This window comes from Meriones unguiculatus, chromosome 19 (genome assembly GCF_030254825.1).
Source record: "Meriones unguiculatus strain TT.TT164.6M chromosome 19, Bangor_MerUng_6.1, whole genome shotgun sequence".
Taxonomy (NCBI): domain Eukaryota; kingdom Metazoa; phylum Chordata; class Mammalia; order Rodentia; family Muridae; genus Meriones; species Meriones unguiculatus.
Genome location: NC_083366.1, coordinates 68,427,893 through 68,450,607, shown reverse-complemented (window position 1 = coordinate 68,450,607; position 22,715 = coordinate 68,427,893). Strand labels below are relative to the sequence as shown.

Here is a 22,715-nt window from a genome sequence, read left to right as displayed (position 1 = left end):
ATGCTGCAAAGTGTAAGGGGCATCAGGAGCTCCAGATCACGCTACGAACCCCAAGACCCAGGCCATCCTCTGCCTGGCCTGACCCAGGAAACCTCCCTCCTTTCAGCCCCGAGGATGCCTTGGCCACAGCTCACAAGAACAGGAAATCAAAGGCCTCTAGAAATCAATTCACTGGGAATGAGGACCCCAGGGCTTCTGGGAGTTCGCAAGTCAATGACAGGACACAGGAGAGGGGATCCCTCCTCTGTCAACAGCCCTGCCCTTGGCTCCCGACACTGCAGCCCTTCCAGCCGGGCTGGAAGCCACCACAGTTCCCTAAGCTCCCTTCTTTCACTTCTGCTTTCTCTCCCTCCTTCCCGAAGCTGCCTCCAGGAAGTGGCTATTGTACAGTTAACCTTCATCACCCTAAGAAAACAGTTTGGGGGGTCAGCCAAGAACAAAGGATAGAGTTAAAAACCAGCCTCGGGACAGGCTGGGCCCAGGTGCCACCCTGCTCAGGGGTCGCTCCCAATCCCACCAGCCCAGCCAAGTGGTCTAGTGCAAAGACAGGGACCCAGGGACACCAGGCTTCCCATAGCCAGACACAGTGCCAACTTTCCGCGCTGCTTCTTTTGGGACATAGGTACGACTCAGGCCCTAGGTTTGGATTCCAGCATTTCATTTACTGCACCAAACAGTTCTCCTTCTCCCTCAGCTTCAGTTCTCCTCTGAGGAATAAATGCAGGCTATGGCCTATGTGGATCAGAACATCACTGTCTTCTGAAATGCTGCCTCGGGCCAACCGGCAAGCAGGTCCTACCTGAACAAGGGCTGGCCCGGCTGAGCTCCACCCTGTCAGCAGGACAAGGACTGAGCTAGAGTCCAGACCAGCACGGTTAGTCCTCGCTGAGGTGGTCCAGGCCTTGATCTCTGAGTCTGTGAGGGACAGCCTCCATACCTCGCCCTGCCTGCTTCATGAGTTTGCTGGGGACTACTGGTAATGGTACCCACCCTACAGAGGCAGAAACTGAGAGCCCAAAGCAGTCAGAGCCCACTCAAAGTCTGCCTAGAGCTGAAGGAAGATCTGAGCAGAGTGGAGCCAGCCTTTCCTTCCCTCAGGCTCGGGGCCAGACTCAGCCATCACCCTCATCTTCTCCTCCTGGATATCAGATGAGGTGGTGAATTCACTTCCTAGGGGGACCCTCCTCCAAGACCCTCCCCTTCACTCTTGAAATACCCCAAGGACTTGGGAAGGCAGAACAGGGTCTGCCTGGAGAGGAGGTCTTAGCCTACATTCTAGAAGAACCAGGCTTCAGCAGTAGCCTCATCAGTTCAAGTCTGGCTCTGCCTGACCCAGTGGCCAGCAGCTAATGCACAGCTCTGCCGGCTGGTGTTCCGCCCAACCCCAGACACCAGGGAATGAGGCATCTTTCAGACTTCAAAACTTGCCTCAATCCCAAGGACCCCGGCTTACCCCCGGCTAAGAGCCCCCGAGGCAGCTGAGCTGGACGGCCCCTGGAAGGGGCTCAGAGGCACTGGTGTGTGCTGGTCACAGGTGGGCACCGTCTGAGGCCGGCGAACACAGCCGCAGACTTTGGCACCATCCGAGCCTCCTCTGAGCAATCATTAACCATGTAGAGACCACACCTCCTCAGAAGGCATGGCTGCAGCCAGGGCAGCCAGGGAAGCCGAGGCCCCAGGGCAGCCGAGGCCCCAGGGCTGCAGTACTGAAGGACAGGCAGGCCCACAGCCAGTCTGGGGTTCTGCTGCAAGCTGGAGAAGCTGGAGATGGTGACAGTCAGAGGGCATACCAGGACCTCTGTCCTCTCCTGGCTGCTCAGTGGTAGGGACCTGTGGAGAAGGTGGGCCAGGGGGATGAGGTGGGATCAGGGAACTTCACTGAGCCTCTAGGCTAGCCCTTAAGGCTAGCTTGAAGGGAGCGCCCAGCAGTTCCAGGAATGCCCGCCCAGCCTGATATCCGTCCCCTCTAAGCAAGCCCTCAAAAGGCAGCACCAACCCCAGCCATAATGGCGGATGCTCTTCATCCCAGCACTCAGAAGACAGAGGCAGGCAGATCCCTGTGAGTTGTAGGCCATGCTGGTCAAAAAACAAGTTCCAGATGAGTCAGGGTAAGATTCTGTCTCAAAGAAACAAAAACAAAGAAAGTCAAAGGGCAGGGCCACTTCTCCAGAGGCTCCATACACTGACGATGGTGGCCTTTCAGGGGTTACAGGTCCCCACGATCACCTGATCTTACCTTCCAGCAGGAAGGGGGGCATTCAGCTGATCACCAGCCTGTGTGCCTCCTGGCTGAGTGGCCCTGAGAAGACGCTGTTCCCTCAGCACACTGATGGGTCCCTTTGAGGTTCCTGTGTGTTGTTGCAAGTTCTCAGGGAGCACTAGATCCACCAGAAGAGCTCATGGTTCTTCAAAGTCCTGCCGAGCACAGTCCTATGTCTCTGGGGGAGGAGCTAGAATCTGCATTTATTGAGCACCTAGTGTGTGCCTTACATGGTGTCTTGCTGTTGCCGGGTGCCACCACAATTAAGGGCCATTCTTTGCCATCCATCCCCACAGAGCGGAGCCTGAATCCATGCCTTCCTCCCTTGACAGCTAGTGGCTGAAGAGAGCCCATCTGACTCACAGGGCAGACAGCGCTGCCCTGTCCCTTCTCATTACTCCCTTTTGGAGTCCTCCTCCTTGCTTCCCCCTGCCCACAAAGCATTCTCCACCCCCAGTCATAGGTACCAATGGCCAAATCTTCCAGGAGCCCTTATCCACAGTCCTCTAGTTTCTCTCAGGAAACCCAGACATGTGGTTGCTCCACTCCGTGCTGGCATGCAGGTGAGGCCTAGTCAGACAGACTTGAGGCCATAGCAAATGGACCTGTCTGGCTGATAAGAATGAGACCCAGGGTGTCGCCGCTCCCCTCCTCCGCCCCGAGTCTTAACTCTTTTCCCCTCAGAGGATGTCCGCCTTCCAGGTCAACCTCAACCCGCTCAAGGAGCTGCTCGGCTTCATCAAGGTCCTCGAGTGCTTTGCTTCCATCTTTGCTTTTGCCACTTGTGGCGGGTTTAAGGGCAAAACAGAAATTCAAGTGAGTTGTCCTAAACTTGGTAACAACAAGACAGTTGCAGCTGCTTTTGGTTATCCATTCAGGTTGCCTCGGGCATCATTTCTCACTCCTTCAGATGCCAGTGTGTGTAATGTGACCTGGAAGAACCATGTCCTCATAGGTGATTACTTCTCTTCTGCACAGTTCCATGTCACATTTGCAGTCTTTGTGTTCTTGTACTGCATCGTGGCCCTTCTGCTCTATGTTGGTTACAGGAACCTCTACCAGGAGAGTCATACACTCCCCATGATTTACTTTATTGTTACTCTTCTTGCCACTTTTCTGTGGTTGGTGAGTGCCTCGGCCTGGGCTAAAGCCCTTACAGATATTAAAATAGCTACCGGACACAATATTATCAAAGAACTTGAGCCTTGTCACAACCCACAAATACAATGTCAATTTATCTCTGTGACTAGTAAGGGATCCCTAAATGTATCCGTGATCTTTGGCTTTCTGAATATGATACTTTGGGGAGGAAATGCTTGGTTTGTGTAGAAGGAAACCAGCTTACATAATCCATCAAATATGTCAGCTTCTCACAGCCAAGGAAGTGTCCCACCCCCTTCTGGAATATAATTAAAGGGAGACTACACTGTATGAAATGTGTGCTATACTCTGCCTTGTTGCCAACATCTTGAGAAGCATTATTGTTTCTAATAATAATTAAAAAAAAAGAATGAGAAGCCAAGCATTGCAGTGGTGCACACCTGTGATCCCAGCACTCAGAGAGGCAGAGGCAGGCATATCTCTGTGAGCTTGAGGCCAGCCTGGTCTGCAGAGCCAGGACAGCCGAGGCTACACAGAGAAACCCTGTCTCAAAAAAAAAAAAAAAATACAGGCATGGTGGTCTGTGCTTATAATCCCAGCACAGAGAAGGAATAGGCAGGAAAGAGATGAGTTCGAGATCAGCCTGGGCTACATAGCATCTTCAGAGAGAGAGAGAGACAGAGACGCAGAGAGAGATAGAGAGACAGAGACAGACAGACAGACAGACAACCCTGCCTAATGACTGGTCTCAAAGAAAAGGCTTTATTTTGAATGGTTGATAGCATGAATTTCTTTCTCCCTGTTTGGAGTCTAAACTGTAAGAAGGTGAGTAGGGCGTCACGTGGCTGTTTTAAGCCTTGAGGCCAATAACTGAGATAACCGAAGACTCAGGAAAACAGAGGGAAGAAATGGAAACACAGGGTAGCAGCGGAGCCTTTAGTCCCACTGCTCTGGAGACAGAGCCTGTCTTGAAGACAAACAAAAGAAAGCAACAGGAACAATGTTTTCTGGGACTTTGTGTTAGCTCTTCGATAACCATGCTTGAAGTCAGCACCATGAGATGCTTCTCCTAAACCTTGTCTTCTTTCTTTGAGTTTGTTGATTTCATTTCTGCTCTGACTCCATTCCCCTTAGAGGTCAGAGTCCTCTGCCCTTTCAACACTCCACCAAATGTCAGGAAGAGGCCAGAGCTTGGCTTTGGCTCCACCATCTCCCAGCTGCTCAGCCTCTGAGACCTGCTTCTCCGGAATACCTCAGCACAGCCTGTGTGAAACAAAGAAGGAAATCACACTGCCTTCGTGTAGCCTTGGCTGTCTTGGAACTCGCTCTGTAGACCAGCCTGGCCTTGAACTCATGGATCCGCTTACTTCTGTTCCCCCATCCCCCCCCTGCTCCCCTCCCCTGCCCCGTACTGGGATAAAATGCATGTGCTGCTAATGCCCAGCCCTGTATAGGAGTCTATGAAGACAGCACTAAAAAATCAAAGGCAGGGAGACGGCTGAGCAGCTACAGGAGCCTGACAACCTGAATCCGAGCCCTCGGACCCACATGGCACTCATCGTTCGTCCTTTGACCTCCACATGAGCTGTGGCACATGCGTGTGCCCTCACAAGTATAAATACAAATGCTTAAAAGGCCAAAGAACTAGACAGCACTATCGGAGTGGGCCTGGAGGGCAGCACGGACTCCCCACCGCTGCCACTCACTTGGGTTCCCCCAGACTGAGCCCAGAGCTTTCCTCAGGTGCATGCTCTGTCTTGTTACTACTATTACGCAGCCTGCTACTCATGGGCAGAGCCATGTCTGGCTCACACTCAACGAATATATATCATGTATTCAACATGGATAGACATTTTCACAGGGTAGTTTGCTTCCCAAACCCTCTCAAATCTAAAAGAAATCTTAAGGTATACATAGCTGTAGTGGAAGTTCTGGTGCCTTTAAAAAACTCAGTTATGTTACATAAACATGTTTTTGTTTTGGTCCCAGGTGCGGGATGTGGGGCTGATTCAGATGGTCCACAGCGGCAGAGGGTTTGCCTTGTGCCGGCTCTGCCAGCTGCAGGTAGTTTAATTCTGAGGACTCTGACAGGAAATAAATGCCAGAGCCCAGAGAGAAGAGGGGGCTCCAAGCAAGAAGGCTGGTGCTTTCCCTCTGCTGCTCTTGGTCGCTGTTGTTACCATTTGACAAGAAGTAGGAGATCTGAAACCAAGATTGGACTTGCCCCAAAATAAACCAATAATCCTAAACAGCAGAAAGTAACCAAAGAGAACTCTGCCCCCTCTCCCCACTAATCTTTCTCTCCTACCTAGGGTTGGGGGGTTGGAAGGGAGGTTGAGGCTTTAAGGAACCCCAAATAAAGCAGAGTTTAAAAATGGCAACTACATGTAGCTGGTGCTGGCACACAGCCTCCAATCCCAGCACCTGGAAGAGGCAGGCAGACCTCCCAGTTCAGGACTAGCCTGGTCTACAGAGTGAGGTCCAGGATAGCCAGATTGACACAGAGGAACCCAGTCTCAAAAAACAATCAAAGAAAAAGATATACATGTGATAGAGAGAGAGATAGATAGATAGATAGATAGATAGATAGACAGGTAACTAGATAAATATGGATGAGGGAAGGGGGATCTATAATTGAGTCACATCCACAAAATATGTATTGATGTTTTGGGTAAAGAAAGCAGTCCATGAAAGAGGTTTCTGAGAGTCCTGGTAGGCAAGTTAAAAAGAGAAATAGGATCCATCTATTTAAACACATATCTAAGGCCAGACATGATAGCCCATGCCTGTAATCCCAGCACTGGGAGACAGAAGCAGAGGCAGGTGGATTTCTGTGAGTCCCAGGTCAGCCTGGTCTAAGTAAGGAGTTCCAGGCTAACCAAGACTACATAGTGAGACCATCTCACACAAACAAACAAAACCACATCTAAGCCAGTAGTGATGCAGTCCTAGGCTCGGGAGACAAAGGCAGGAGGATCCTGAGTTCAAGGTTATCCCTGACTGTAGTCTGATCTACACAATGAGAATCTACAGATGTGCTCCGGAGCTGCGCTGTGATTGTAAGGTTATGGGGTTTCTCTGTGAGGTGTTCGTGAGGGTTGTGCAGGGCTGCACATCCCTGACAGGATTACTCCATGTAACAGTCCAGGCTAGAGGGGTCCGTTGGGGGAGGGGGCTAAATAATCTAGTCTGAACTGTGGAAATGCAAGACATCTGCCTACGCAGGCGGCAAGAACAACGGGGAAGTCGAGAGTGAAAAAAGTCCTGAGTGTAGGGGATCAGCGTCTACACTGATCAAGGCCACAGCGAACACTGGCTTTTGTTGAGGTGTGCAACTTGCGATATTGTTATAAATATAATCTCTTCCCGACAACTCTAGGACAACCCTTTCTTTTATTCTAGATGGAAAAACAGAGCCAAGGCCAGACTATCAGTCGATGGCCATACATGCCTAGTAACACTATCTGGGCAACTATTCTTGCCCGATTCTCTGGCCGCAGCTGTGGACTCTGCTCTAGGGAGGAAAGGGACTGACTAATGGTGGGGCTGTGGCTTGGGTGGTGGAAGGACAGGTAGGTGACCTCACCAGAGGTTCTAGCCTTAGACCTTGGGTCCAAGTACAGATGACTGGTTTCTATGCCCAACCCAGCAGAGCAGTTGAACCCAGGGCACCTTCCTAACTATATGGCAGGGCCGGCAGCTGTGAGTCACAAGGCTGGCTGCCAGAGGCAGACAAAGGCTAGACCATTGCACAATATCTGCCGAAACCTGATACAGCTGGCACCCTTGCCCAAAGCATCTTGCCCACCTGACACCAAGGCAGCCTGAGAATTTCCCTGGGCTCTGGGCTGTGATGATCCAGGTCAAATAACAGATTTGTGTTCGATGTCAATTTCAGGGAATGGGAAGTAGAAAGTGGGACTAAGAGCCAAGGATGACCAGGGTCCCCAGGTCTCCCCACAACTTTACCACCTTAAGTTTCTCAGGGCACCTCAAGTCCTGGCCTGTAAACTGAACAGGACAGGCTCTATTTCACAGAAATGTGGTAGGGACTAATCTTAGGTTTGAGAGCGCCAAACACTGCAAGCCATGGAGCAAAGTTCTCACGGGTAACCAGTACACACCAAGGTCCTCCGTAGACCCTGCGTTAGTGTGCGCTTTGAGAAAGAAATCTTTGGCCATTGCAGCGCGCACCTTTAATCCCAGCAAGGCAGAGGCTGACGGCTATCTGGTCAAGGTGAAATCTAGTGGCAGCATGCCCCTGTCCAGCTGTGTGACACTGGCTACAGCCGTGGTTCCTCTCAGTATGGGCTCAAGGGAGACCTGTAGAGCCACCACCGACGGAGGCTCCTTGGTGGAATGTGTTCACGCCTTCACTCCCCATCCCCAGATCGTTGCACTTTGCAGGTGCAAGGTCCCTTTGGTGCCTGTAAATGAGGGTACCAGCCTGGGGACATGTCACCCCTAGAACCAACCTTCCAACCCACTTCTCAGACCCTCGGCCCCTTCCAGGAAACACATTCCCTTTAAAGCTCTCTTGTCAGGAGGAAGCCAACAAAAGGAGGCTTTAGAGGCCCAGTTAACGCGGACAACGAGCCACTGCGGAGCCAACCAAGTCTTGGGCTGAGAACGTGAGCCTGTCTGGGCAACCCCCAGGCCACGGCGTGCAGGAACTACAATTTCCGGCAGGCTCGGCTGCACGGCCCGCTGGGAGCTGTAGTTCTCACCAACCCGTTTCCCGCCCGCCTAAGGAACGGCCCAGGCAGGATCTACCCCGTCCTCTGGTATCTGGGGGTCTGTGTCCTCTGAAGTGTCCTTGAAGGGCCACAGAGTCGTGTTTAACTTATTTTACAGAAGAAGAAACAAAGAGCGCCCTCATGCCGGGTCACGGAGCCCCCGAAAGCGCCAGGGCTCCCAGGCCCTCCGCCCGCACGGAGGAGCAGCGCCCGGAGGCCCCGCCCCGCGCCGCCCCCTCCGCGACGGTGCGGCCGGGTAAGCCCATTGCGCGCCGCAGGGGAAGCGGGCGTCCAGCCGGTGGGTTTCGCCCGCGCTGAGGGGGCGTGTCCAGGTTCGCCGGCCCCGTCCTCCCCGGCCCGCGGTGGTGACGCCCGACCAGCCCATCGCGCGCGTCCGGCGGGGAGACCCTGAGGGGGCGTGTCCGGACGCCCCGCCCCTGTGTCCCCCCGTCCGCGGTGCCTCGGCCCGACGGGCCCACTGCGTGCGGCGAGGCGGGGCGTGACGCTCCTCCCGGGCGCTTCGCGGCCGTCTCGGGACGGAAGCGTGTCCGGAAGCTCCGCCCTGTCACCCCCGCCCGCCGTGGTGCGGCCCGACCGGCCCATCGCGCGCGCCAGGGAGGGGGAGGCTACGAGCCGGGTCGGCGCCCCTGGGACGGTCCACTGCGGGCGCAGGGGGAGGGCCGCGGCTGGCGGCTTGCGAGCCGCAGCCGGAGCCGGACCGGGCTGCCCCGGGAGCAACGCGCCGCCGCCTGGTGGGGGTGGAGCCCAGCGTGGCCTCAGGTAACGCCCGGGCGCGGGCCGCTGTGGACGCGGCGGGAGGCGCGGGAGCTCCGCTGAGGCCTCGCCGGCCCCGGTCGTCGCTCGGTCCGAGGGCTAGGGCGCCCGGCGCAGGGCTGGTGGGGCTCCAGCGCCGATCCTGCGGCCTGCGGCCTCGTGTGGGCCCCTCCGTTTCGTCTTTTGACAGCCGAGTGGCTGGGGGTCCGGGGCACGGCCCTGACACGGTCGTCGCTGCATTCGCGGTGTCCGAACCCTGAGGGATCGGCTGGGTTTGCATCTTGCCCAGTCGCAAAGCGTTTGCTATCTGAGCCTCACTAGGTTGAGTGGAGCTGGCGCTGGGGGACGCGGGGGGAAGGAATTGAGGGCGGGCTACGTAAATACGAAAAAGTGGGTCTTCGTCTTTATGGGCACTGCTCTCTTCTAGCCCCACCGATTTCTTCTCAGTGATACAGTGCGCTCCTATTCGACTGCAGACTGGGCGATTCCAGTGGTGAGGTGCATGCAGCATACACACAAGGTTCACACATCCCGCTGCAGACATAGTCAGGGAATCACACTGGTTCACATCCCGCTGCAGACATAGCCAGGGAATCACACTGGTTCATCACCGCCTGCCGATCTATTGACAGCCACCTAAGGAGGTAGGCACAGGTACTGTCGTCCACTGTTACCCCTGGACAAACATCCTCGGGGAGCTGAGAGAAGCTCTCAAGGTCACCGAACTCCTGAGAGCCAGAGCAGCCTGCATTTAGCCATTAGTGTGTTCCTGCGATAGACATTCAGCAGGTGACCAGAGCCTCAGTCATCAGTGCTGTGGTTTGTCCACGCCTGCGGTACGATAACCTAGCCAGGCTTGGCTGGAGCATAAGACACCCCCCACACACACACACCCTCTGCTCCTTGTCCACTTGCACAAATGGTCAGTTATTTGCAGAAGCAAAGCCTGGGCTTCTTGTATAATGAAGAGGGCCTGTTGACATTCTCCCTGCTTTAGGAGGCTCTGGGCTCCCAGTCTGATGCTTAGTAGTGTTCGGAGAGGTCTGAGTCCTAACTAGCCAGGGTGTGCTGTGTGTCCCAAGGTTCCAGTTGCATGTTTTCTTAGTGTGGGGAAGGCTACTGTGCCCTGCCTGGATGGATGAAGATGTGAGGGACCAAGGAAGAAAGAAATGGAATACTTTCTGACTCAGAGAAGGGAGGCAGCAGTTTTCAGGCTCTGATGGTAGGTGGAAGCCCTGGCTGGGCAGGGCCCCACTGGGGAAGTGAGCCTGCACCTTCTTCCTGCCTCAGCTTGCCAGAGCCCAGCTCCTGTACAGTGAGGCCTGGAGGAGCAGGCTGGAAAGCAGCAGTGAGTGCTTTGTTTTGCCTACCGAGCTCTCCAGCTCTCCTCTGCCCATGCCATCTCAAGCCACCTGCCGGGTCCTGAGCCTCCTCCTCCCCAGGACATCTGTGCTTTCGCTCTTTGCACAGACTCAGAGATATGTACTATCTTTCACCTCAGTTGCCTCTTCTGTGAAGTGGGGCAAACACTGGCATCTAGCTCTTAGCTCACCGTGAGGTGATCAGGGTGGGTGACTGAGGAAGACTCTTAGCGCTTGCTGAAACAGAGGCAGCACCCCCTTATGTGGTTTCTGCAACCCACTGGGCTACACCTCTGGGTTCTGTGGTGAAAACAGTTGCTTCCTCTCAGAGTAAACAGTACCTGCCCACTGGGAGAATAGGCAGGCTGTTGTATAAGGGCTACACCCCACAGGGGCGGGTGGTAAGGAGGAAGAGGCACACAGAGGCCAACGCTGGGATTCCAGAGAATACTCAGAAGATAGTCCAGGTTTCTGGCCTCTGTTGAAATTTAGGAAACTTAGCCGGTGTGGTTGTACACTCTTTAATCCCAGCGCTTGGGAGGCAGAGGCAGATGAAGGCCAGCCTCGTTCTACAAAACAAAGAGTTCCAGGGCTACACACAGAGAAACCTTGTCTTGAAAAACAAAACAAAAATTTCGGAAACATACTAGAAATTCTCCTCCCTTCTGCCCATAAGGTTTTTCATGTGGCAGGAGAAGCCTTCAGGTCTGGAGGGTCGGAGAGACCTGCAGGTCTGGAGGAACTTGGCGTGTGTTGTGGGGCTGAACTCGGGTCCTCAAGCTTGTGTGGCAAGCACTTTGCTGACAGCTCTCTCCCTAGGTTTTCTGAGAGAAATTGGTAATCTGTGCTTGGGCAAGTGACCTCACCTCTGTGGCCCTCAGATCTCTCCTGTACACTGAGGCTGGGCTAGCCTATGATGCCACATTGCTAGTGAAGGCTGGATTCCAGTGCACTGCATCCAGGAGGAGGCTATGGAGGGAGACCCCGACTGTGGCAGGGTTCTCACACAGTGGAGGCCAGGGTCCCAACAGGCCACTGTAAAAAGGGAGGTAGGAGTGGGACCTTGGAAAGCAGGAGAAGGAACTGACTTGTAGGAAAGGAAAGGCTGCTCCAGCAGGAGGAAGCAGGCACAGCTGGTCAGAAGGAGCACAGCTGTGGTACAGGAAGCCACTAGAAGAGGTGAGCCCAGAAGACTGGCAGGGTGAGCATGTCAGATGCACCTCCGAGGCACTGAGGAGCCACCGCAGGCTCCTCCCGTAGAAGCAGGCAGGGACGCAGATACAGGTGCCTTTGATTGTGCGCAGGATTTCTAGGCTTATCAATTGATGGAGATGAGGCTTAGGAGACAGGAATTGGCAAGGAACCAGCAAAGAGCCTCATTGGGCGTGTCCACATGGTGGTAAATAAGTGGCATCCCAAGTAACATCTGTGCCACTGCATCAGTTTCCCCTCCTGTTGCTCAGAGACCTGCAAATCGCCCCAGGCACCACCTTGTCATCCTGCTGCTGGCTGCACATCCCCCATGCAGTTAGTTGGTCTGCAGGACATTCTGAGCCAAAGATTATTCCCCCAGTTTTCTTCTGCATCCTTTCCATTGGCTTCTCTTCCTAAGGAGAGATTTTCATTATGAGGGAAAGTGTTTATGCCATAAAATCAGCATTAAAGGACTGAGAGATAAGGGCACTTGCTGCTCTTCCAGAGGACCAGGGTTCGATTCCCAGTCCTACATCTGTCGACTCGCAACTATATGTAATTCCAGTTCCAAAAGGTCCAACAGCTTCTGGCCCCTACAGGCATTACATGTGTATGTTTCACAACGTAGTCAGACACAACATACATACACATAAAATAAAATCTGTAGAAATAGACCTAAGATATATTCTTTTATAATTTTTGGCAATTTTTTCAGTAGGTTGTACTGTCTGGAATTCGTATTTTGAGACAGGGTCTCTCTGTGTCACCCTAACTGTCCTGAAACTCTGTAGATCTGGCTGACCCCTAACTCAGAGACCACCTGCCTCCGCTCCAGTTTCTGGGATTAAAGGCCTGCGCCACTATGGCCAGCTCTGTCCAGAATTTTTTTAAATAAATATACAGTTACCAAATCTAAAAATCTAAACCAAGAGTGGTGTAATCCCAGCACCGGGGAGGTGGAAGCAGGACCATCAGGAGTTTGAGGCCAGCCTGAGATATAGACTGTGTTTACAAACAAACAGTACAAAGAAAATAAAATTGTACCCTCCCGACAATTCCTGTATCATTTCAGAAGTACTGTATGCAGATACAATATCCAGTTGAAATTGATAGTACTGTTACATCTTGTTGAGCAAACTGTTGTTGTTTTTAATATTTGAGATTATGGGCTATATCCACTAAGTGGCGTCCCCGTCGGTAGCCTACCACAGAGGTTTAACAAAATGTTGCCGTTTTGTATTAGCGCCTTGCTCTGGGTTCGTGGGCGCTTTAGGGGCTCTGGGTAACGGCGTTCTGGTGCTCCTAGGTCTGAGGCAGACACTATCCCCACTTTGTGTGTTTGCCTGGGAGCTGCCCTGAAGACCGAGGCTCTGCTTCAGCCGCTCCCTGTCAGCTGTGTCATCTGACCTGGACGTGTGACACTCTTGGGTTTTGGAAGACTAGGTCCGTGTAACCCTAGCTGTCCTGCACTCTAGACCAGGCTAGCCTTGAACTCACAGAGACTTGCTAGTCCCGGGTGTGTTCCTCTCTGCTCCGGTACAATGGACTGCTTGTCATAATCCCGAGACGCTCGAGTGCTGGGAGACGTAGAAAACTAAAGCACCTCCCGGGCTTGGGACAGGAGACGCTAACTCTGTCGACATAAGGCTCCCCACCCCTCTCCCCGGCCTCGCTGGGGGCGGGGTGGCAAAATGTTTCTGTGACGTCAGCATGCGCAGGACCAATCCCCCTGCCCGGGAGACGTTAAATCGTTTGCAAGAGTCGTCAGTCATTGGTCTGTCCGGCCATCTGGGCTGTCCCAGCTTTTTAAAGGCGCCGCCTAACGGAACCGAAACCAGGAGTCGAGAAACGAGGTGGGCTATGAGGTCATCGCCGGCCTGTGGGGCTTGGGAGTGACGTCACCTCCGGGAAGCCTGCCGGCCGGGCCGAGAGCACTCCTCTCGCCTCGGCCGCGTGAGGCGCTGCGCGTGCCCCGCGAGGGCCGGGCCCTGCGAAGGTAACCGTGACCTCCTCGTGCGCGCCGCGGCCCGGCACCCGGGGCCGCCCCGCCCCCCGCCCGCGACCTGGCCGTGGGGGCTCCTAGTGCGAGGTGGGGGCGAGGAGGCGTCTTTAACCTGGCTCCCAAGATGGCGGCCCGCTAGTCACGTGCCGCCCGCAGGGCGCGATTGGCTGGCGCGGCGGCGCGGGGCGGGGCCGGCTCCCGCCGCTACTGTTTGCCTGAGCGTCCCGGCGCGCCCCCGCGAGCCGCCTTCCGCGCTGCGCGCCCCCGCCGCTCCGAATGTTGTGAATCAAACGTGGGGCTGGTTCCATCCGGCCGCCGCGGACAGTTCTTAAAGGGCCAGCCGGCCGGAGCGCACCGCTGCGTCCTCGCCGCCCTCCGCTCGGGCCCGGGCCGCAGAGGCGGAAGACCGCTGGCTCGGGAAGGAGCGGGCGCCCCACCGTCCGCACCCCGCGTCGCGAACAAAGGAGCCCGCGTGTAGTCGGACGGCTGCCGGTGAGTCGGGCTAGGCCCGTAACTTCGGGCCGGCCCTGCGGCGCCCTCGGGGACTCGTTGTGGTTTACCCGCTCCGTGGGCGTCGATCCGGAGCCGCCGGGGTGGGCTGGCGCCGGGGCCCCCTGGCCTGGCGCTGCCCGCGGCTGCCCGGCCCCGGCCCGGCCGCCCCTCTGCCTGGCGGAGCGCTGCGGTGGAGGGGAAGGAGCCTCCCCCTCCCCCTGCGGCCGCCACTTCCTTTGTTGTTGCTTTTGTCTCACGCCGAGCACATGGTCCGGGATCCTCGGCTCTTAAAGTCACAGCGCTCTAGCCCCAGCGCTGCTGCCCGGCCTCTTCCCTAGGTGTTCCTCCGAGTGCGCCACTACTGTGTGAGAGGGGACAACCGAGGCTCTCTTGGGACAGGTGTGCTAGCTTGGGTTTCGCCCCCAGGGAGGGGTAGCTTTGGAAGATTGCCGCTGGAGCCCCACTCCCTGCGTCTGGCCCGCTTTAGGGAGGAGCCTGATCCTCGGGGACTTTGTTTTCCTCCCCTACAATGTGAACACCTGCTTTCTTGTCTCTGGCTTTTGAGGGGCGTCCTGGGGAGATTGCAGTCCTGGCTTTAAAATGTTGCAACCGAGGCTTAACGAAACTAAAGGAGTTCTTTAGCCAAGGTCATCCGGGGAGTCGAAGCCGTCCAGGGTGTGGTGGTCCCCCCATAACCGCCTTCGAGGTCTTACTGGGAGTTGGGAAGCGCCTGTTTACAGTGGGGGTTGAGCAAGCTAGTAGAGAGGGAGAGTTTCTCTTCCCGCCTGAGCCTGATCTTGGTCCTGGAGTCTACCTTTGCTTGTTTGCAAGAGGGAGCGTCTCTGTCTTCAGACGGATCCCACGCCAGGGTCAGAAGGCCTGCTTGGGATTGGCTGGCAGGGTTGTGGACCCATGGGGGCAGGATTGCACTTAGGGGCGCTTACACAAACTTCATGAGACTACACTGAAAAAGAAGGTGTGGAAAAGCAGTGTTGCAGGTTGACCTTGAGTGTGTTGATAGGTCCAGCTCAGCCCCTTGCACGTCTGTCCGATGGCTTCTCACAGGTACTTAAAGACGCTTGCCATGTGTGACTCCTGTGTGGCTCCTGAGGGAATCTGTGGTCTTTCCCCTGTCATCATTGAGAGGAGCGGCACTTTGGCCAGTGGGCCTAGGGAAGCAGCTAGAAGTGTGGTCTACAACTCTTGGGGCTTAAGTAACAGAAATGGGTGTGTCCCCTCTTTACCGCTTTTGTTTCTGGTAGGAGTTCTGGAATCACCTTTCTGTCTTGAGGTATACAGGTAGGGCAGTGTGTTTCAGCCTCCTTCAGTACCTACTGTACCTTGTGTCCACCGCAGGGGCGCACATCTTATTCCTAATGATAACCGTTGACATTGCAGCTGGAATTCACCAGGCTGCTGCTTCTCTTTAGAGTGATTCCTGGGACGTCATTCTTAGGTTGTTCCCGTTTTTACAGAGGAGTCTGATGTTCACAGATGGAAAACCATGAGCCAAAGACACCCTGGCAAGAAACTGTGGTTGTTGTATATTAGAGCTGACCTCTGGCATCATTGCCCACCACTAAGATGCCAAGCCTTCTGTCTGCTGGTTTGGGGTGGGCTGTTGAAGGTGTTTGGGGGAGTCTTCCTGACCCTCATTTGTGGCTGATGTGGAATCAGGAAGTGGGGAGCTATGTGTCAGGGTATCCTGGAAAAGAGGTGCATTTGCTATCAGGAGGACAGGTGCTGCTCCCTGGCTCTTAGCCTTATTTCAGAGACTAGGGTTGGGGGAGTAGTTAATTTATATTCCCCCAGTCTTTACTGTGGCAGCACCCTGTCATTGTTGCCAGACTGTGTGCCTTTACATACCTCTGTGATGGGCATTCTTGGGTGACTCTCACCCCTGCTGAGTGCCTGAATCCTTCAGGAACAAAAGTGCATCCAGCCAGTACACTCAGGCCTGTGGCCTTGGCCTAGCCCGTTGGGTAATGTGGAGAAAGCACTCTCCTGTGCAGCCCTGGGGAGCCCTGGGTGGAGGACAGGGCCCCTCTGTTGGCAGAAATGACTGAGGTGCTTAACCGGCCTGACTCCCTTATATGGCAGCAGGTGGCAGCACTTAGCGCTGGACATTGGCCACCGTAGGTGTGGTGGCTGAGAAAGAGGGAAGACACCTTGTGGTGGAGGGCTGGTCCTTGTGGTGTGCTCTTCAATGTCACAGGGCCTGATGGGCTTCAGAGTGTTCCTTGGCGAGCCTTCATCCTGACTCTTGAGTCAGTGGGTGAAAGCTTGGAGCTAGATAACCCTGCTTTCCCACCTGGACCCTAAAGAGGAGACCGGGCCCTGACCTCAGCTTCTTCTCAGCTTCATTCTTTCTCTAGAGGCTCTGCCTCCTACTTTGGGGTATGCGTGGGGTCGTAAGACATGGGCATATGCCCAGTCCAGCATGCTACCAGATGCAAGCTTCTTTCCTAGTCCCTGTGCCTAGAGGTGAGCTTTCCTGTGAGCAGCAGGGTATAGAGAGTTGAAGTTGCCCCATTTTCGAGCTTTCACTTGCGGGACCTAGGAAAGTCTCTTCTGGCCAGCCTGCTAAGAACTTTCCTTAGTGCACGGAGTCCTACCTGAGTGGGCGCTAGGCTGAAGTAGGCCTAAGGAGAGAGAGAATGGCGCCTGGCTTTACACTGAAATTTTCCAAGGGTAGAAAACCTGAGAGAAGAGTTGAGTCCCAGGCCTCTTTGGGACTTTTCAGCCACCCACATGAAAGGGAAACCTGGAGCTCTCCAAAAGCCCCAGCTGCCTGGAGGCCAAGATTTAGCCCCTGGTGTGAGGCAGAGGAAGAGCTTTGTCCAGCCTGAGCCTCACTGGAGCCAGGGGCCCTGAAGCATACTGTCTGCCCTCTGAATTTACCACAGGATAAGGAGGTTTGATCCCATTTCACAGAACAGGAAGCTAAGACTAGCCCGTCAACACTGGGCCCCAGGCTTCAGAGGAGGGCCTGCCCGGGGTTTAGTAGTCTCTCAATTCCTAATGTTATAAGCAGCAGGATTTTTCTGTCCCTCCATGTCTTTTCTCTACTTGCCTCCTAGGGTTGTGAGCCCAGGCCCAGCCCCTCCACCTCCCTGCCCCCTGATGAGACCATGGGTTCTAGCAGTGACTAAGTGGCCACCTTCTGCCCCTGTGGGTCACTGGCGATTCTCTACAAGACCTAGCAGCAGTCCAGGCCAGCTCTGGGGAAGGTAGGAAGAAGCCTGCATCCCTCATTCAAGGGCAGCCTTCTTGGCTTGGGTTCAGGGGCAGAGGGGTGGACGCCCTGGTGAGCTATCTTCCTAGTGTGGGCTTTGAACCTAGTTTCTCTCTGTGTGAATTACAAAGGAGTGGTGCCCCTCTATTCTATTTGGGCTCCTCTCTGTGGGACAGCCATGGCCACAAGGGGCTCCTGGCCAGCCCACCTACCCAGGATGAGCAGTTACCCTCCCAGCAGCTGCTGCCCCGACCATCACACCTCTCTGTGGGACAGCCTTGGCCACGAGGGGCACCTGGCCAGCCCACCTGCCCAGGATGAGCACTTACCCTCCCAGCAGCTGCTGCCCCGACCGTCACACCTCTCTGTAGAGGAGCACAGAGCCTCAGCTCCTGCCGGCAGGAGCCCCCGAATGCTGCACCCAGCCACCCAGCAGAGCCCGTTCATGGTTGATCTCCAAGAACAGGTAGGAAGCAGAACTCCTACCCCGCCTCCCTGCCCCCAAGTTCTCTCTGTCAAATTGGGCTAAGAAGCAGAAGCAGCAAAGCTTGAGCCTGTCTTTCTGGGCTTACATTACAGCATATGTTAGTCCTGTGGTGTGGATGGGAAAACTGGATTCCAGAAAGGGGGAGGGTCTTACTTAGCGTGCCTGCTGTGAATTATTCAGGAGTTCTGCCCAACACGGCTTTTTTGTATTTTGAGACGGGGCCTCGCTATATAGCCCTGGCTGGCCTGAAACTCCCTGTATAGACCAGGCTGGTGTCATGTTCCAGAGACCTGCCTGGCCTGCCACGGGAGTTGCTTTGAAGATGGCCTTCACTTCCCTGGGCTCTCTCCACAGGTGCACCAGGGACCTGTCCCTCTGTCCTACACAGTCACCACAGTGACTACCCAAGGCTTCCCCTTGCCTACAAGCCAACACATCCCTGGCTGCAGTACCCAGCAGCTCCCAGCATGCTCCGTGATGTTCAGTGGGCAGCACTACCCCCTCTGCTGCCTCCCACCTCCGGTGAGTGAGCTTTCTTCTCCTGCCCCAGGTACATGCCGCACTGTCCATTGCAGCAGACATGCTGACAAGTTGCCTTAGGAACTGTGTGGGCTGCCAGTGTGCTGACCTGGCCCTCTGGCCACGACCCTTCCCAGAGCTGTGTGTGTGTGTGTGTGTGTGTGTGTGTGTGTGTGTGTGTGTGTGTTCGTGTTCCCACACAGGTGTAAGGCCATTGGAGTTCAGGGAACTTTCCGTAACAAAGTGCCTGCCACATAAATTGCCAAAGGCCCTGCAGTGGCGGGAGCCTGCCAAAGGCGTCCTGCCTGGGTGGCCGGGTGCAAGGGGGGACTTTGGAGCTGCTCTGGCTCCCGGGTTTGCACCTCTTTGCTGGATGCTGTCCCCTGGCCTTGGTGGCAAGCACAGGCCCAGCTTCTTTGCCCTCTCTCAGCAGCTGATCCAGGCGTGTACCATGCAGCAGCTCCCTGTGCCCTATCACACCTACCCCCACCTCATCTCCAGCGACCACTACATTCTTCATGCCCCGCCAGCCCCACCCCCCCAACCTACCCACATGGCACCTCTTGGGCAGTTCGTATCCCTGCAGACCCAGCACCCTCGAATGGTGAGTTTGGGAGGTTGAGGGGTAACGCGGAGTGGAAAGAGACAAGGGCCTCTGGGAATCAGCTGCCTGACCGCCCTTCCTCCTCCAGCCCCTGCAGCGGCTAGAAACTGACATGGACCTTCGAGGGGATCAACACCCCTTAGGGAGCTTCACGTACTCCACCTCGGCCACCGGCCCAGCCTTGTCGCCCTCAGTGCCCCTTCACTACCTGCCCCCTGACCCGCTGCACCAGGAGCTGTCCTTTGGTGTGGTAAGCGCCACCCCTGTCCCCCAGCCAGGCTGAGGGCTGTGAGCAGGTGGGCAGGCCTGCCGGGTCACGGGTGCCTGTTTTCCTGTTCGTAGCCATATTCGCATATGGTGCCGCGAAGAGTGAGCACACAACGATACCGCCTGCAGCAGCCGCTGCCGCCGCCGCCACCCCCACCGCCGCCGCCATCTTACTACCCAAGCTTCCTCCCCTACTTCCTGTAAGTGCCGGCACTGCTGCCCTAGAGCCATTACCCTGTTTCCTCCTCAGCCCTGGTAGCTCTAGGCTCTGTGGCCATCTGGTGTCTTCCCCATGGCGCACACAGCAGTCATCCCTTGCCTGTCCTGGAGCAAACACCAGGACCCTGAGCTCCGGCTGCAGGCTCTGCACCTTGCAGACACTTTGTGTTCCCCTGCCTCTGCTGACCTGCGCACTGGGGCTTCCCTTCCCGTCCTAGCTCAATGCTGCCAATGTCGCCTGCCGCCATGGGCCCCACCATCAGCCTGGACCTGGACGTGGATGACGTGGAGATGGAGAACTACGAGGTCCGTGAGCCTGTGCGGGGCGGGGTGGGGTGGGTGCCCTGCGGCCCTGGGCGCTGCTGACCCTCTTGCCTGGCTCCAGGCTCTCTTGAACCTAGCTGAGCGGCTGGGAGATGCCAAGCCCCGAGGCCTCAGCAAAGCGGACATAGAGCAGCTGCCATCCTACCGCTTCAACCCCGAAGGCCATCAGTCCGAGCAGACTCTGTGAGTGTCACAGCAAGAGCGCTGGGAGGGAGCTCGGTTGCCTGTGGGCTGACACTGTGCTCCTCTTCAGGTGTGTGGTCTGCTTCAGTGACTTCGAGGTGCGCCAGCTGCTCCGAGTCCTCCCCTGCAACCACGAGTTCCATGCCAAGTGTGTTGACAAGTGGTTGAAGGTAAGGTGGCATGAGCCGGCTCCCGGGTATCTCTGTGGGCGGGTGTGGGGGGTTATCCAGGTCAGATAGGTGGGGGAGGGGAGGTCAGATAAGAAAGAGTTCTGACGTGTGGCTGTTCCTCCCAGGCCAACCGCACCTGTCCCATCTGCCGGGCCGATGCCTCCGAGGTGCCCAGGGAGGCTGAGTGAGGCTCCACAGCCACCCACAAGAACCCTGCCCAAAGCTCCGGAAACGGATGGGGGGAGGCAGGGAGTAGCCCAGGGAGAACTGTAAGGGAGGGGCCCAGGCTGTCGCAGCATTCCACCTGCAGCTCCAGAGCTGGTGCCAGGGTCAGCCCTGGAGAAGCCCCTGCAATAAGCCCCTGCATTTGCCAAGCTCCAAAGACTCCTTCCCCAGTCTGCCTGCCTGCCTGCCCGCCATGGAGCTGCCTGAGTGGCCCCAGCTCAGTCTGCTTCTTACTCGCCCCTGGGTCCTTCTTCCTGCTGGCTCTGGGAGGCAGGAGTCCATTCCCCACGTGTGGTGGCTGGTGTGATCCCCACCCCCCAAGATGGGCAGAGGAGTAGCCACCCTGGGTCAGCTGGTCTCTTGTACTGAAGTGTTCCTTGTCTGCCCTGTGGTACTGCCAGGTGTGGGGCAGATCGCAGCCAGAGACCGTTTCCTAAGCCCCAGGTCCCAGTCCTCCTGCTTGACTGAAGACAGACTTAGGCAGTCAGCACTGCCTCTGCTGCTGTGCAGTGTGGGTCTGACTCCTCGGGACCCTCACGCCAGGCACAGCACTCCAGCCCAGCCCCAGGCTGGACAGTGTCCCAGCCAGGCTCCTTGAGCAAATGGGTTGGGGCTCCAGCTGGGTACATTCTGTTGTGCAGGGCCAGGCCACAATCCGGGCATGTCCCTGTGCTCCTGGTGGCTGCCCCGCTACCAGTGACAACGTCAGACCCGTGCTCGATCCTCTCCCCCTCTGTCGTTTTGCATGAACGTGAGGAACAGCAGTTTTTGTTTATTCATTTGGCCCAAAATTGCGTGTAGGGGGTGTAGGGGCTATTTAAGAGGTGTTCGGTTTTTGTTACTGTTATTATTTTCCCTTTGGTTTAATAGGAGTGGGCTGGGGCATAGGGACCAACCGGGACCAAATGCCCAGGGGGCAGAGTAGGGTCAGGTTGTGCCGCACCAGGCCTCCGTGTGAGTGTGCCACCGGGACTGCGCTGGGTGGCTGGAAGTCACAGGGCAGAGTCGGGGGGTTCTGTGCTCAGCTGATAACTGCCATGCACTGTACTGCACATGTCCCTAGAGCCTACCGGGACCGTTTGCTTTTCAGGGCATTTCCTCTCCAGCCAGGGCCTGTCTCCCACCTGCCTGGGTGAGTCTCCTCCTAGGAATCCCGTGAGGACAGGGATCGGGGAGGGCGTGAACCTCCACCTCCGGGCCCTCCTGGCTGATCCCTGCCCTCCAAGTCTGGAGGAGGTTGAGTTCCTACCCTCCTTTCAGGTCCCGTTCCTTTCCTTTCCTCCCTGCAACTGGGGTTGCTGCCCCGAGTGAGCGAACCGCGTGTGGGGCCGGCACATCCTAGCAGGCAGCCATTGGCGCCTGCTGCCTCAGGGATGCTCCAACCACCCTCGTTCTCACGCAGCAGCCCTGGCCCTGCCTCCCACCCCAGCCCGCCAGGGCCATCAGCCTGGTCCCACCCCACAAGAACCCAAAGTCTTACTGTATATAACTCCAGGTGATGTTTCTATATTTATAGCAGTGTCGAAAATCCACGTGTTTTACACAGAGAACCACCTTCTCCAACCCCTTCCCTTCCTTACCCCAAAAAAAGGTTTTCCACCCCTTGTGGTTCCTGGGGCAGCGGAATTGGCCCATGGATTGTGTCAGCTGCAGTGAGGATTCCAACAAGCAGCTACCGGGGAAATATACTTTTTTTTTTTTTTTTTAATCATTTAAAAAAATTGAAACAATTACTTAGGATGTTCGTGATTTGCCGACCTTGCTGTAGATGCCATGTTACCAATGATTCCCTGTGGTGGGGGCTTGGCGTTGTTTACTCTTTATTTACCAACTTCTGGCCTAGGCATGACAGTGGGCACCTTCCCCCAGCACTGCTGGGCCCAGCGCCTGTGTTCTGTGTTAGAAAGGTTTTATATATATATATATATACACACACACACATATAACTACACACACGTATATATATATATAAACACGTGATTTGGGGGCCCTGTTCCTTGCACATCTTACAGTTACCTCATTTTTCCCATGTATGTATTTGAGAAAATGCTAATATATAGAGAAAAATGGTTCTTAAAGCTTAAATGTGTGGTTTTTTCCATCCCATTGGACTCACATTGGTTTGTAGCATTTAACATAACTAGTATGTTGTATTATATATGTGTATACTGATTGAAATTTTTAACAGATTTGTACTTTTTTTAAAATGAAAGTTGCTAGTTCTGCTTGACCAAGTAGTGCAATCATTATTTTTTTTAATATTGTTGCTGATTTCAGAGGGATATTCACTAATAAATGTATGATGTATACAAGTGCTGCCCGGGCTGCCTCTGGCTGCCCGTGTTCTTTTCCTGGGAAGTAGGAAGTGGGGACTGCCTGGGCCCTGGGGAAGTCAGTGCTCATGTGAGTAGCAGAAGACAGGTTCCCTGCTCTGGAACCATGAAGGCAGTGAACACTGGCCAGAAACAACTGCTTCATATGAAGTTGGACTCTGTCCGAAGTCTTAACTAGTGTGGGCAGGGACATCCTTCAGTGTCCTATCTTCTGAATTCTTCTTGGGGT

The 22,715-nt window shown here is 55.3% G+C and overlaps 3 protein-coding genes and 1 long non-coding RNA gene across 13 annotated transcripts in view; 2 read left to right on the top strand and 2 right to left on the bottom strand.

Annotated features, from left to right (window-relative positions):
* Positions 1 to 1,586, bottom strand: part of Cdhr2 (cadherin related family member 2) — a 32,933-nt gene extending 31,347 nt beyond the window's left edge. Inside the window, exon 1 of the mRNA XM_021627831.2 lies at positions 1,454 to 1,586. The gene's annotated coding sequence lies outside the window, so the exon portion shown is untranslated. The remainder of the gene's footprint in view (positions 1 to 1,453) is intronic.
* Positions 1,587 to 2,939: 1,353 nt separating this feature from the next.
* Positions 2,940 to 3,727, top strand: LOC110541040 (synaptophysin-like protein 1). The gene has a single exon (XM_060372538.1). The coding sequence runs from the start codon at positions 2,948 to 2,950 to the stop codon at positions 3,587 to 3,589; it is 642 nt and encodes a 213-aa protein (XP_060228521.1). The 5' UTR covers positions 2,940 to 2,947; the 3' UTR covers positions 3,590 to 3,727.
* Positions 3,728 to 8,333: 4,606 nt separating this feature from the next.
* Positions 8,334 to 22,465, top strand: Rnf44 (ring finger protein 44). 10 transcript variants are annotated; one of them, XM_060372392.1, is made up of 11 exons: positions 8,334 to 8,353; positions 17,001 to 17,150; positions 17,393 to 17,621; positions 17,997 to 18,164; positions 18,592 to 18,765; positions 18,854 to 19,015; positions 19,108 to 19,232; positions 19,470 to 19,557; positions 19,637 to 19,758; positions 19,829 to 19,928; positions 20,054 to 22,465. In XM_060372392.1, exons 2-11 carry the CDS (start codon positions 17,044 to 17,046, stop codon positions 20,114 to 20,116), a joined length of 1,338 nt encoding a protein of 445 aa, XP_060228375.1. In that variant the 5' UTR covers positions 8,334 to 8,353; positions 17,001 to 17,043; the 3' UTR covers positions 20,117 to 22,465. The 10 variants fall into 10 exon arrangements, with proteins under 10 accessions (XP_060228375.1, XP_021483510.2, XP_021483507.2 ...); XM_021627835.2 differs by lacking the exon at positions 8,334 to 8,353 and adding an exon at positions 8,723 to 8,877; XM_021627832.2 differs by lacking the exon at positions 8,334 to 8,353 and adding an exon at positions 12,994 to 13,279.
* Positions 10,738 to 13,058, bottom strand: LOC132649176 (uncharacterized). Its single transcript, XR_009587614.1, has 2 exons — positions 12,924 to 13,058; positions 10,738 to 11,839 (listed from the first exon to the last, which is right to left on the bottom strand). It is a non-coding gene; the product is annotated as an uncharacterized LOC132649176 (long non-coding RNA).
* Positions 22,466 to 22,715: the final 250 nt, after the last annotated feature.